Genomic DNA, 12,560 nt, shown 5'->3' on the forward strand with positions numbered 1-12,560 from the left:
GCCTTATATACACCTCTGCTCTGTTCTGACCTTATTGATCTGGTCAAGGTTATAAGTTATACTAACCCTAAGTGGTGTGTTACCACTCATGTGGTAATTTGTCTATATTCTAAGATGGATCATGGGCATGTTAGTCTATATAAATCTGCATGTGCGTAAATCTGCATGTGCTCTAAAGCAAAGTGAAGGACGTCCCAGAGGCAGCAGACATCCAATCGTCACTCCCCCCCAAAGTAGATGAAAATGAAACATAGTCAATCATCCAGTATGTTTAAATGCATGACTGAGATCAAATGTCTTGCACTTCTCAGTTGTACTGTAGATATCGTGGTGGTTTGCGGTTTGGCTCTTTAGTCCTCTTCTCTTTCAAACACGCCCCTCCAGACTGCTCTGATGAGCAGAGCATTAAAGAGCTCTGCGATAGTGCACTGATACCCAGGGGCAGGAGTGCACTCCTCCCAACCTTCAACCCTCGGATGTTGCGTAATCCCCACCACGAGCCGTGTCCTGGGCCACTGCCAGGGCAGTCTCCACCTCCACCTGTCCCCCAGTTTCTCTGCTCCTCTGACACCGCTGCTGCCTCGGATACTGCCTCACACACCGCCTGACACAGACAGAGACAGACGGACGGACGGAGGGACACACATACAGTACACACACACACACGGGCGTACACACACACATCCGCCGGCGCCATGGGCTGTTGTGACAGGAGGTGTGGGCTGATCTCTGGAGCTGTGTTTGGGGCGTTGGTGGCTGTGCTCGGAGGCATCCTCATCCCCGTAGGAAACATTGTCATTAAGGACACTGTGGAGAAGGTTGGTACCAGTTTACTATTTTGCAGGGGAGGTATACATATGTGAGGGGTGGTCTGGAGAGAGGAATAGGCAGACAACATACAGTCATGTGTTTGGGATGTGCATGCGATACGACGACTTGTACTCTCAAATCAGAGCGCAGCTTGACTCGGGTCGCAGAGAGATCCTGGATGGCAGACAGATCAAAGGGCCTTTATTAGCAATGCGCCGTTTTCAATACGGCAGCGAAGGAGCAGCTGCTCTGTTGGAAATCTTGAGCATTGTTTAAAAATAGCCATCCTCTGTGTCCGCCTGCTCGCAGGAGGCTGTCATCGAGCCTGGCACGACAGCCTATGACAACTGGGTGTCTGCTGGGGCAGTGGTGTATCGACAGTTCTGGTTGTTTGATGTGAAGAACCCCCTGGAGGTGCTTGAGCATGGAGCCAAGCCTGTGGTCATGGAGAAGGGACCCTATGCGTACAAGTAGGTGTGCCTTACTCTGGAGCCTAAGACAAAATATGTCATTAGATGCATGTGCATGCATCCTTGCATTCTATCACAATGCTATTCCTAAAAAGTATGTTCTTTTTTTATAGCTTTTTTATCATCTATTATTTCAACTGTGTGCCACTGCACGTGTAATGTCACTTAGCAGGAACATGTTGTGCAAAGCGTCATTCATACAGATAACGCTACTCAATCTGATTCTACACATAATAATCAGTTCAAAGGTTTATGCCAGGTGTCTGGAGTTTAAAGTTTTTTTAATTCCCCCCCCCCCCCCCCCCCCCACACCACCCAACCTGTCTCTCCCAGGACCAGGTACTTGGCAAAAGAGAACATAACAGCCTTTCCCAACCACACTGTGTCCTTCTTGCTGCCAGCAGGGGCCATCTTTGATCCCTCAATGTCTGTGGGACCAGAGGAGGACATGGTCACTACCCTCAACTTGGCTGTGGCTGTAAGTGGCTCCACTGTGTTGTCAGGAATGGGGTGGGTTTTTAGCATTGAGTGTCTTTGACTTTAAGATGGAAACCTGGACTCAAAACCCAGGAGGGTTTTATCTTTGGTCGAATGTTTGGGTTCTTGTATGGAATGTTGGAGGTACATCACAGTGGCATTACATGACATAAGTCATCAAAGTAATGAATTTCCTTCAGGATTACCAAAGTGAATTCAAATGAATTGATTTTTCTGTTTAGTTTCTCAGTTTAGTTTAGACTTTGGTATGAATTTAAAACAACGTGACGCTGTTGCTGAGTTAGCTACTAAAGATTGGACTGTGTTGCTGGAGATCACCTGTGGAAGACATCTTAACAGTTGATAAGGCTGATAAGCCAATATGAATGGTCAATTATATCTTGAGTCATAAAAGAAAACTGTTAATAACTCATATTATGCCTTTATCTCAGTGTTAAAGGGAATGATTATCATACCCATGTGTGCTCATGATAGAGTTTACATTTTAAACAAGCCAGCCATGAATGTGCTATGTAATATAGTTGTGTGTTGAATCTCATACCATGAGTGTTCTCTCTCCAGGGTGCGTACACATTGGTTCCTAAGCTGTTTCACCCGGTTTTGGAAATGTATATCAAGAACAACAACGCCTCTCTCTTCCAGCGCCGCACAGTCAAGGACCTTCTCTGGGGTTACACCGACCCCATCCTGAAGGGAACTGTGGGCATTTTTGCCCCTGTAAGTTAGGCTATATTGTGTTATACAGTACCAGTCATGCAATGTAGCCACACAATATCAGTCATTTGTTGGGAAGGGGTGGTTTAAATGATTTGATAACGTATTCTTACTCACACCGTCGTTCTCCAATCTGTTTCCAGTACAACGATACCTATGATGGACCCTACAATATCTTCACAGGGAAGGATGATATCTCCAAAGTCTCTACCATTGACATGTTTCAGGGTAGGAAGTAAGTTTCCCACGGAACCCCCCACTCTAAAGTAGCCAGAAAGTTAAGGTGAGACTGTCAATGCTAAATTGCTTGTCTAATAGTTTACGAATTGAAGTTGATTCTTTGTCGTTTAGGGCCGTGCCTTACTGGAATGACACATACTGCAACATGATCAATGGCACAGGTATGTGGTGAAGTTTATTTTTATTTTTATAGAAACTTATACTGTGGGAATATAATATAGAAGCACATTACCACGTACAAGTACCAGACTTACATACGTATTTCTGTTGTTATTGGTGTCAGAGTATGTTATTTTAGTGGAATTTAAGGAAAAAAGGCTTTTGGTAGAAGAGGTTCATCATTATTCTCACTAATATTAACTTCTATTATCTGATTGCACTATGTTGACCACCCATGCTGCTCATTTATATTTAAATGGTTTTATTCTTAGATTGTTTAGTTCTTAGAAATAGTTACACTTTGGTAGTTTTACTTAATTTAAGATTCGTATATGTTTTGTGTTTTGCACCTCCCTGCCACAGTAAATTCCGTGTTTTTATAACATACATGGCGAATAAACCGAATTCTGATTCTGATTCTTATCATCATTGAACTGTGTGTTCCAGATGCATCCTCGTTTCCTCCTTTCCTGGATAAGAAGAAGCCTTTGTTCTTCTTTGTGTCAGACATCTGCAGGTGAGGGGTTTTAAAGAATATGTTGAATGCTCCAATCACGACAATACCATAGCACCATGCACTGTGGAGTGTCCTGACACTCAATTTGAATCATGTTTGTCAATAGTACAATAATACAGGCTCACCATGATAAGGGAGTTTGGGTTTGTATCTTGCGTTTGTATCCCCCCCACCCCGCAGATTTCATGCACAGTTGTCAGATGATTTGGATACATCTGAATAAATGAATGAATTAGTGTATTTTGTGGATATTACTTTCCCATGTTATTGATGCTTCGGTGGATCGCCACTAGAGGTCAGCCTAGCACTCACCAAGCCCCGTAAAACAAGGTACAACACATGTCTACGGAGAACCCTCACACTTCTGAGCCCTCTTAGGTCTGTGTCTGCCCAGTATGAGTCCAGCCAGGACCTAAAGGGGATCCAGGTGTACCGTTACACTCTGAATGAGAAGACTCTAGCTGCCCCCTCGATCAACCCTGACAACCAGTGTTACTGCAAGGACCTTCTGTCCACGAAGAACTGCACCGTAGGAGGAGTCCTTGGCGTCGGTGAATGCCGTGACGGTGAGAGCCAGCATCAGCTATGAAAGCTAGTGACATCTGGGCCATGGGTTCGAATCCCACCCATACATGCGATCAATGTTCTGTCAAACTTCCAATAGAAAAGCATCAACGTTTAAATGCTTATGATGTTGTTGTTCCTCTCAGGCACCCCGGTCTACATCTCCCTACCCCATTTCCTGTACGGCACTCCTAGCTTGACAGAGGATGTACTGGGCCTGAGTCCTTCCATAGAGCACCACTTCACATACCTGGATGTAGAGCCAGTAAGCCACAAACAAACCTGGTGCACTAGTGCTAGTTTTAATGTCATGTATTCATTTAGCCTACATTTTTATTCAAAGGGATTTGAACCTGCAGAACCATTTTCTAGCACTGAGCTAGTTAACTGTTTAGGCTCTAGTTTACAGGTGATGTACCTGATGGGGATGTTTGCTTCTGTCAGACCACAGGCTTCACTCTGAGGTTTGCCAAGAGGCTTCAGGTCAACATGATGTATGGACCCTCAAAGGTTATCACGTAAGTTCAAGCAATGGAGTCTATACTTAACATTCACATTATTTACATTAAAATTTAGTCGACGCTCTTATCCAGAGCGACTTACAGTAAGTACAGAGACATTCTCCCCGAGGCAAGTAGGGTGAAGTGCCTTGCCCAAGGACACAACATAATTTGGCACGGCCGGGAATCGAACCAACAACCTTCTGATTAATAGCCCGACTCCCTAACCTCTCAGCCATCTGACCCCCTGATTTATGAAGGAACACTAATCACCCCATCTCTTTTTTCTACAGTGTATTGAAAAAAGTGAAGGACTACACCATATTCCCTTTAGTTTGGTTAAATGAGGTAAGTCATTCTGGACCATGCCACACATGGTTGCCTCATCAGAAGGTGTAGTAGCTTTCACTGTAACCCATTGAGTATGTACACCCCAAACAAGCATTCCCAGCAATGTTTCATTATTTTTTCTTTTATTCTGTACTCCTTACAAACATTAAATTATTAATGTAGAACCCAAAGTAAATTATTCTAGGTTCGCTCAACTGACATAGGTAGTGTATCACTATATTCTTGCTGTCATTAATTACGTCTTCATCCCTGTGTGTGTCTGTGTGTGTTTTGGCAGACTGCATCGCTCGATGATGAGACAGCAGACATGTTTAAGAAAGAGCTGCTGTCCCGTGTCCAGCTGCTGGGCATGGTGCAAAAATCTCTGATAGGCCTCGGGACAGCCATATTTGTTCTCTGTATGGTGGGGTACTGTATAATGAGACGAAACAAAAATTCAAAAATTGTGTGAGCTGAAGTTCCACAATCTATGAATGGCATAGAAGTCAACAAGCTGCTATTGTGCCTCTGACCTATTTTGACAAATATGTAGCCATTTTTGTAATTTTAGCATATAATGCTAAACGTTTATAATGTTCGAAAAGCATTGCTTTGATACGCAGAGGAAATACTGTGAGAATTTCAAATGATTTGTTTTAAACATTGTTAATCTGTTTGGTATGTTGGGATTTGTAGATGAGGTTTCCCCTGGACTGTTAATGTAATTCTCTGTGCTGGATTCCCACTGTGAGAGAAAGGTACTCTGATGGGGTATTAACGTTCAGATGAAAATATGTAAATTCATTCAGTTCAATGTTGAACTGTGAGTCATAAGTATTATTAAAAGGAAAATAGTTTCTTTTTTTTCATTTTATGCTGTACTCAAAGGATCTTTTAAAGGTCTTAACACGGCACAGTCTCAATCCAAACCAGACCATTTTGGAACAAAACCCTCCATTGTGCACTTTAAAGCAATATCATTCAGTTCACTTTTCACCCCATGCGGCCTGTAAATCAAAACAGGAATAAAATCAGTCTAGGAGATGATAATTCTGTGGTTCAGCATGTCACCTGGGTTTGTTTGGTTAAAAAGAATTGTGTGTTGCCCGACTGAGGAAACTCTTTAGTTTTATGGGTTTTAAATGGCCCACTGCAGGTTTCCTGTGGTTATGGGTCCTCAGTTAGTCTGAGATAGAGGCTGACATCCACATCCATTTATTCAGATTACCAGGGACATGTCTGGATGTCCTGACCACCTCTCCTCTCTCTGACCACGGCTACCATAACACAGTCACAGGTGCCCATCCTCTCACACAGTGTGTTCAGTGAAATATTTAGTCAAGGGAACTGTACAGTAGTGGCTTGGTTATGAATGACTCCTTTTTGGACAGAACGTGACTAACATATAAAAACTTTATTGTGGTTAAAAAAAAAAAGTATATGTTTCTATATTTTTAAGAACAGAAGTTAAGAACAGCAACAATAAAATTCACATACAGTTTAATGTATTTATTCAGGCTGACATTACATTAATAAATAGTAATACATAAGTTTCATGAGAGCATTGACACAACATTGACACAACATTAACTGTGATGATGACGAACCTATGGGAACAATATGTTAGGTATTAAAAAATAATTTGAAAATATATCTCTGCAATGTGCAGATACAGTCATGGTTACCGAATGAATATGTTGAAATTATATACAGTAGGGTCACACTGATGAACACATATCCACAAAAGTCCAACATTAACATAAGTTACAATGATGAAAATAAGAAATGAACTGTACACAAACCAAAGACATCTATATCTACATTGGCTATACTTGGCGAAACCACAATGAATGAATTATTCACACTATATAAAATGAGGAAGCTAGTTTGACCCTCTCCCAAACTTTGAGTCAAATGAGTAATTCACTATGATAGCTTTGATAATAGTTTCATTATGTCTTTCTTGATTCTGCTGGCTTTCAGGGAAAGGAAAAATATTCCCCTAGTTGAACAAAACACTGAATTATACTGACTACGAAATCCAAGACCATCTAAGACCAGAAACAGCCACAAAGGCACATGCTTCTGTACAGTGACAAAAAAACTAGCCATGCATGAATTGGTTGCTTGATGTGAAACACAGTGTATAAATCAAACAGATTGGCCAGAACGATTTGTCAACAAAGTAGCAATGTTAGCCAAAAGGTTTTGTGTTTTCCTTAAATTAAAGTTGAACTGTATTAAAATGCTTGAGCTAATTAGTGCATGCACAGCCAAGCTGCAATCAATCAGTGTAGCAACACCATGTTGCAATATGTCGGCTATAGTGTATTGATTCAGAAGTGAAGGCTTAGCAACAAGAATTCCTCAGTTTTGGAAACCTATTAGAATATTTAGCATGTATGTGTTTACCAATGTGTTTGTGTGTGGGACAGGGTATGTGCTAGGGTGTATGTATGTGAATGAGGGGAGATTCTGCTTTGGCTATTGTCTTGGGAGGCACATCTGCACTCATGGGATACACAGATTAAATGCAACCTAGCAACCACAATCAGTACATAGAGTACCCAATCAGGACATGGTATGACATTTCGATAAAGCGTGTCCACATTAACATGCCTCTGTGCTTAAACACAAGAACGTATCACCCGTGAGCGTGAGTGTGTGTGTGTGTTCAGGCATGTGTGCATAGCCAAGCTTCCAGGTTCCTGTTCCAGCCAATGTATGAGGTTTTTGCATATGGGTGCCAGCTGAACTGGAGGAGTACTTTGGCCTATCCACTGTGTTTTAATTTCCGACACCACAGTATGTTTTATTAGGACAACTTACACAGTACCACACCATATATCTGTCCTTTGTATAGACCGCCATGGTGGAACATAAGATAAAGAAACAGTTAGGAACCCTGGGAGGAGCAGGACTTTCCATGTCAACAGAACAAAAATTCTGAGCATACCTTTAAGAATACAAGTTAACAAGACAACTTGAACATAACTCTGTAGATTTAGCAAAAAGATTAAGTGAAGTAGATGTAAACAGAAACACAGTTTGACTATAATTGTACATGATCTTTTCAGGGCCGAGCCTTATAGCCAGTGTCCACAGTAAAACATACTCACACACTCCACAATGTGATTGACATTGACCAGCCATGATTACTTGTAGGCTGTGCGTTTGTTTGAAGCCGACCTAAAGCTCTCAAGCTGAAGAAAGAAAGACATTTGTGACGATCGATTGTAACTCATGAATCCACATCATTTGTATTGTGTTTGTGTATACTGCATCCCAGTCCTCAGGTGCGAGCGCCTCATGCATATAGTGTAAGACAAGAGAAAGCCCAGGCCATGCTCACAGTCCCTCACATTCAACTCCACCATACACGACATGGAGCAGGGACCAGAGTAAGCCTTTAGATCCACTGGGTGGAACATCAGTCTATGTTGTAGTGTGTGTGTGTGAGTGTGTGTGTGGGGGAGGGGGGGTAGTATGTGAGTGTGTGCGTCTATCACCGAGTCACCACACTCCTCCTAACCCTTTCGTTCAAACCCCGGGTAGGTGATTCCGGCGGTTCCGGCTCTTCCTGTGGTCCATCATGGGCTTGAGCTTGGCCAGGTCTCCCCGGAGGGATCCCTGGTGCATGCTCTGGAGCTGCTTCCTCTCCTTGCAGTACTGCTGCACGGCCAGGCTCTCTGCAGGGCTGAAGGCAGCCAGGAGGGCCTTGGGGTGGAGGGAGCTGGCCCACGCCCAGGGGGATTGCTGCTTGTCTGTCAGCACGCTCACCATGGCCTCGCTCAGGACCCGCAGACGGATTTTGGCCACGGTGCGTTTGAAGGTGTTCTCGGTAGCCAGGCAGTAGTACAGGCCCTGGTCGGACAGCTGGACAGAGCGTAGGAGCAGGCCGTACTCTGTGGAGAGCACCCTGTCACTCAGCTTTACCTGGAGGGTGGAGAGGAAGAGGGACACAATATATATCAGAGACAGACACATTCAGAGAGAGAGAGAGAGGGGGGTGGTTTCACAATCATACTTACAATAGAATATTGTATAAACTCTCAGTTTAAAGTACTGGCTGATATGCATCACTTGAAATAGCCCTCCCAGGGCATAATAATATTAGCCCCTAGTTCACTAGCTTCAGAGTCAAGCTGGATCTTATAATGGTTGGAAGTTAAAATGCCCAATTTACTGTAAGAATTTAATTAAATAAGGACGGGCTTTTCTACCCTTGAGTGAAACCAATACCAAAGTAATAGAAGAACTTTACGAGCAAGAAATAATTCAAGGCTAAATTTGTTAAAGATGTGAGTCCATCTCATGCGGCTACCCCCTGTGTGTAGTTCCATTTAACCATGGTATAAGGGGGAGTTAGGACAGTTTTAAAAAGTGTCGGTTATTTCTGAAATATTTCCCTGCAGAGAATACCACTCATTAGTTATGGCCCATATCCTGTTTGATCTTGACTGCAGCTGATTATACTGTTCGGTACCACCGCCAGTAAAAAAATTGAAATACCAATTCTGAAGCATCGCAAACTAGGATCAAGCTCAGAGCACATTCGTTTGAATGACTTGTATGACACAATATCAGACAGTAACAGTCTCTGGAATCCCTAATGTATCTCAATATGCTGGGGGAACTGGTCATTGGTCCCATTCATATCAAAGAGATTATATTTTATGGCTCGTCTGTTATTCATTTACAAGGAATTGGGAGTTTACTGCGTTTCGCATCAAGCTATCCACATCTGCGTGAACTCTGACCTCTTTCCGCCTGTCGTTGTCTCTCTGGATGAGCCAGCGGATGGAAGCCTGGGGTGATTTGGGCAGACACTCTAGGAAGGTAGTGTTGTTCTTCACTCCGTACTGCGTCATCTCCACTGCATTTCTGTAAGCTAGCCCCCACACACACACACACACACACACACACACACACAAACGTACACACACACACACGTACACACACACCCACACACACGTACACACGTACACACACCCACATACACACTTCAATATCACTGATCAGCAGATTGCAGAGCTGTATTCATCTCACTCTGTTCTGGGTATTTGTGTGTTAGGGGAGGGTGACCAGACCAAAGATGAGGATGTGACACTCGCATCCCAATCAAACCCCAACCTAATCATCAGGCGCACTGCTTCATTGGAGTTTGCATGCACAATGAAAAGCTTCCCGTTGCTGACAGACAGATCTAGGCTGACCTTGACTTCAGCTGTCAACATTGTCATCTGTTGTTTGTGTTCTGGCAAGTAATCTGTCAGTGTGCTGGATGAATGACAGCGTATAGACTAATTAGTGTCATGGCCATATGGTAAGATCTCATGGGACACATTCATTCACAGAACCCCTCGAGACTGAGGCTCCCTCTCTGCTGGACTGAAGTATGGCAGCTGACGCTCTGACGCATCGCTCTGAACAGGAGATAACCCCACACCCCCAAAACATAACAGTCATACACACACTCACACATACACAGGCACACGCAAACACAGTGTGAGTGCACCCGTTACTGAACCTTCATTCTTGGATATTACCAGAGGGTCTGGAACTAAATGACACCCTTTCCTAAACCAATGATTCAGTGGATGATTCAGTGGACCCCATCAGGTGAGCATGGTAAATATGAAGTTACTTCATTGATGGGATGTACCATACCTTTCAGATTGAATCCCCTGCACTGTGTTAGAGGGTTTCCATGGATAATGTCCTGCCTCCTGCTTCTCCTGGGTAGCAGATGGAACACACACACACACACACAGAGACACATCACACACTTTTTAATATTACTCTGCAAAGCCTGTTATCAAGCTGCAGAACACTGTACATCTGAAAGGATTAGGAGCTTTCCTGGCTGAAACCACGAATGGCAACCATTCTGTCAACCGAGAGTGAAGAAAGAAACATGTTGAGCCAGACTCTGGCATGTTTGAGGAAAATCTGACTGTGTTATTCCACCGTATGGTGCAGTCTCACTTCCAACATTTACAGGATGGCGCAGGATAAACAGCTGACACCTTTCAAGCAGATTGAGGCTAGAGAGAGTGGATAGGGAGGCTCTCTGTTCCAGGACCAAGCTGAACATGACCTGTGGCTGACTGATAGTGGGAGGGGGAGGGGGGAGGAAGTGCATGCTGGGCAGTCCTGACTCATTCCCTGAGCTGTTTACTTTTATCTTGGACAAAAACAACTTTAACCGAGTCAATGACTGTGTAAAAGTTGTCTTTTACTGTCAGTCATTACATGAGGTATGCTGAAGTGAAGGAAGGTGTTAATGTGTAACCTTTAACACGCAGGGCCCATCTGGAGCAGTCTGTGTTGCAACCAGAAGTGTGTGTACCATCGTGTGTTAGAGTCAGGAGGGTGTGTACAAGTGTGTGTTAGAATCAGGAGTGTGTACCTCTTGCCAGAGGGGTAGAAGCGCGAGCAGCTCAGGCCGTCCCAGGCACAGTAGGGGTCTCTGGCCAGACAGCAGTCAGCACATGCCTCCCCGTAGGCATGGCAACGGTGCAGGGACACCTGGGAGACCCCATGCTCGGAGCTGACGTAAAGTTGTTGCTGTAAGCCGACAGTTCAAAGGTCAACCAGACAGATGATAAATGACTTACTGACAGAAGAATGGAGCATAGCAATTATGCTAAAATATTGGGTTATTATACATGTTTTTGCTTTTTACAGTGTCCTTAAGAAGTGATTGTCACCAGTGTATGATACTGCATAGAAAGGTATGTTGAGTAGTGGTTGAGATACCAACATACTTTTTTAGACGATATCCTTAAGTTTGTCACTGGTGCCTGGTTCTGAAATAAAAACAAATAAAAGTCAACATTGGCCAAATACAACATTGTGAAAGTGAAACAATTGAATCCACAATGCAGTCCAGGTGCATTCAGACACTACTGCAGACTTTGCTCTGACAGATCTAGCATCACACAGGGGCTATCTGAGATCAACAGTCGAGGCCAAGAGAGCACGTGTGAAGATTCTGGAGTGGTGATAAAGTATCTGGATCTGGTGTGTATGTTTCTCAGCTGTCTCAATGGTGCCCAGGTCATCTATCTCCTGTCCTGAATGTGGCTCCCTGCATTAGCAGTCCAGCTGCTCCACCCCTCTATGCTGCACCCCTGTCTGCTCCATATCTCTTTGTGTTGTGGCCAAGCTTCCTTTGGTTGCTTCCCTTTGATGTGAAGGAAGAAAAAGGAAAGAGAAATGGAGAGAGAGAAAGAGATAGATAGAGAGTCAGAAAGAGATAGAAAGAAGGGAAGAAATAGCGAGAGACAGAAAAAGAAAGAGAGAGGGAGAGAGAAAGAGGGAGAGAGAGGACCGAACCTTAAACACTTCCAGCTCCTCCAGGATTAGATCCTCGTCCAGGGAACGATTGGTAGGCAAGGCTATCACCTTCTGCACTGTTCCTTTATCTGAAGTAGGACACACACACACACAGACACACACACACACACACACACACACACACACACACACACACACACACACACACACACACAGGAGACAGTCCTTAGACATTAGTCCAGTCCAGACAGTCCAGACAGACACCAACCTCACCACAGGCAAGTGCACCGAAGGGTCATGCGTGCGGTCCATGGGATTAGAATACAAAATGGAAACCACCCTTGAAAAAATAAATAAAACCAGCTCTGTTTCCCCTCTCACATATTTGTCTTTGAATTAAGCGTGATTGCTGTGACCAGTATCAACAGAGCCCAGTAGTGTGTGTGTGGGGGGGGG

General features: G+C 43.8%; 2 protein-coding genes across 3 annotated transcripts in view; one reads left to right on the forward strand and one right to left on the reverse strand.

The window, feature by feature from the left end:
* Window positions 1-647: 647 nt before the first annotated feature.
* Window positions 648-6,232, forward strand: cd36 (CD36 molecule (thrombospondin receptor)). The gene is made up of 12 exons (XM_062483705.1): window positions 648-818; window positions 1,120-1,280; window positions 1,614-1,758; window positions 2,340-2,495; window positions 2,636-2,727; window positions 2,844-2,893; window positions 3,339-3,408; window positions 3,787-3,974; window positions 4,119-4,237; window positions 4,417-4,490; window positions 4,766-4,820; window positions 5,101-6,232. The coding sequence occupies exons 1-12, from the start codon at window positions 696-698 to the stop codon at window positions 5,272-5,274; spliced, it is 1,407 nt and encodes a 468-aa protein (XP_062339689.1). The 5' UTR covers window positions 648-695; the 3' UTR covers window positions 5,275-6,232.
* Window positions 6,233-6,290: 58 nt separating this feature from the next.
* sema3c (sema domain, immunoglobulin domain (Ig), short basic domain, secreted, (semaphorin) 3C) overlaps window positions 6,291-12,560 on the reverse strand; it is a 39,610-nt gene continuing 33,340 nt past the window's right edge. For both annotated transcript variants that reach the window (XM_062483704.1, XM_062483703.1), the window contains 6 exons: window positions 12,144-12,232; window positions 11,573-11,614; window positions 11,215-11,372; window positions 10,473-10,540; window positions 9,563-9,693; window positions 6,291-8,738 (listed from right to left, as the gene is read on the reverse strand). In XM_062483704.1, coding sequence (XP_062339688.1) covers window positions 8,343-8,738; window positions 9,563-9,693; window positions 10,473-10,540; window positions 11,215-11,372; window positions 11,573-11,614; window positions 12,144-12,232 — 884 coding nt within the window. In that variant the 3' untranslated portion in view covers window positions 6,291-8,342. The remainder of the gene's footprint in view (window positions 8,739-9,562; window positions 9,694-10,472; window positions 10,541-11,214; window positions 11,373-11,572; window positions 11,615-12,143; window positions 12,233-12,560) is intronic.

The sequence above is a fragment of the Osmerus eperlanus genome, chromosome 17 (genome assembly GCF_963692335.1).
Source record: "Osmerus eperlanus chromosome 17, fOsmEpe2.1, whole genome shotgun sequence".
Lineage (NCBI taxonomy): Eukaryota > Metazoa > Chordata > Actinopteri > Osmeriformes > Osmeridae > Osmerus > Osmerus eperlanus.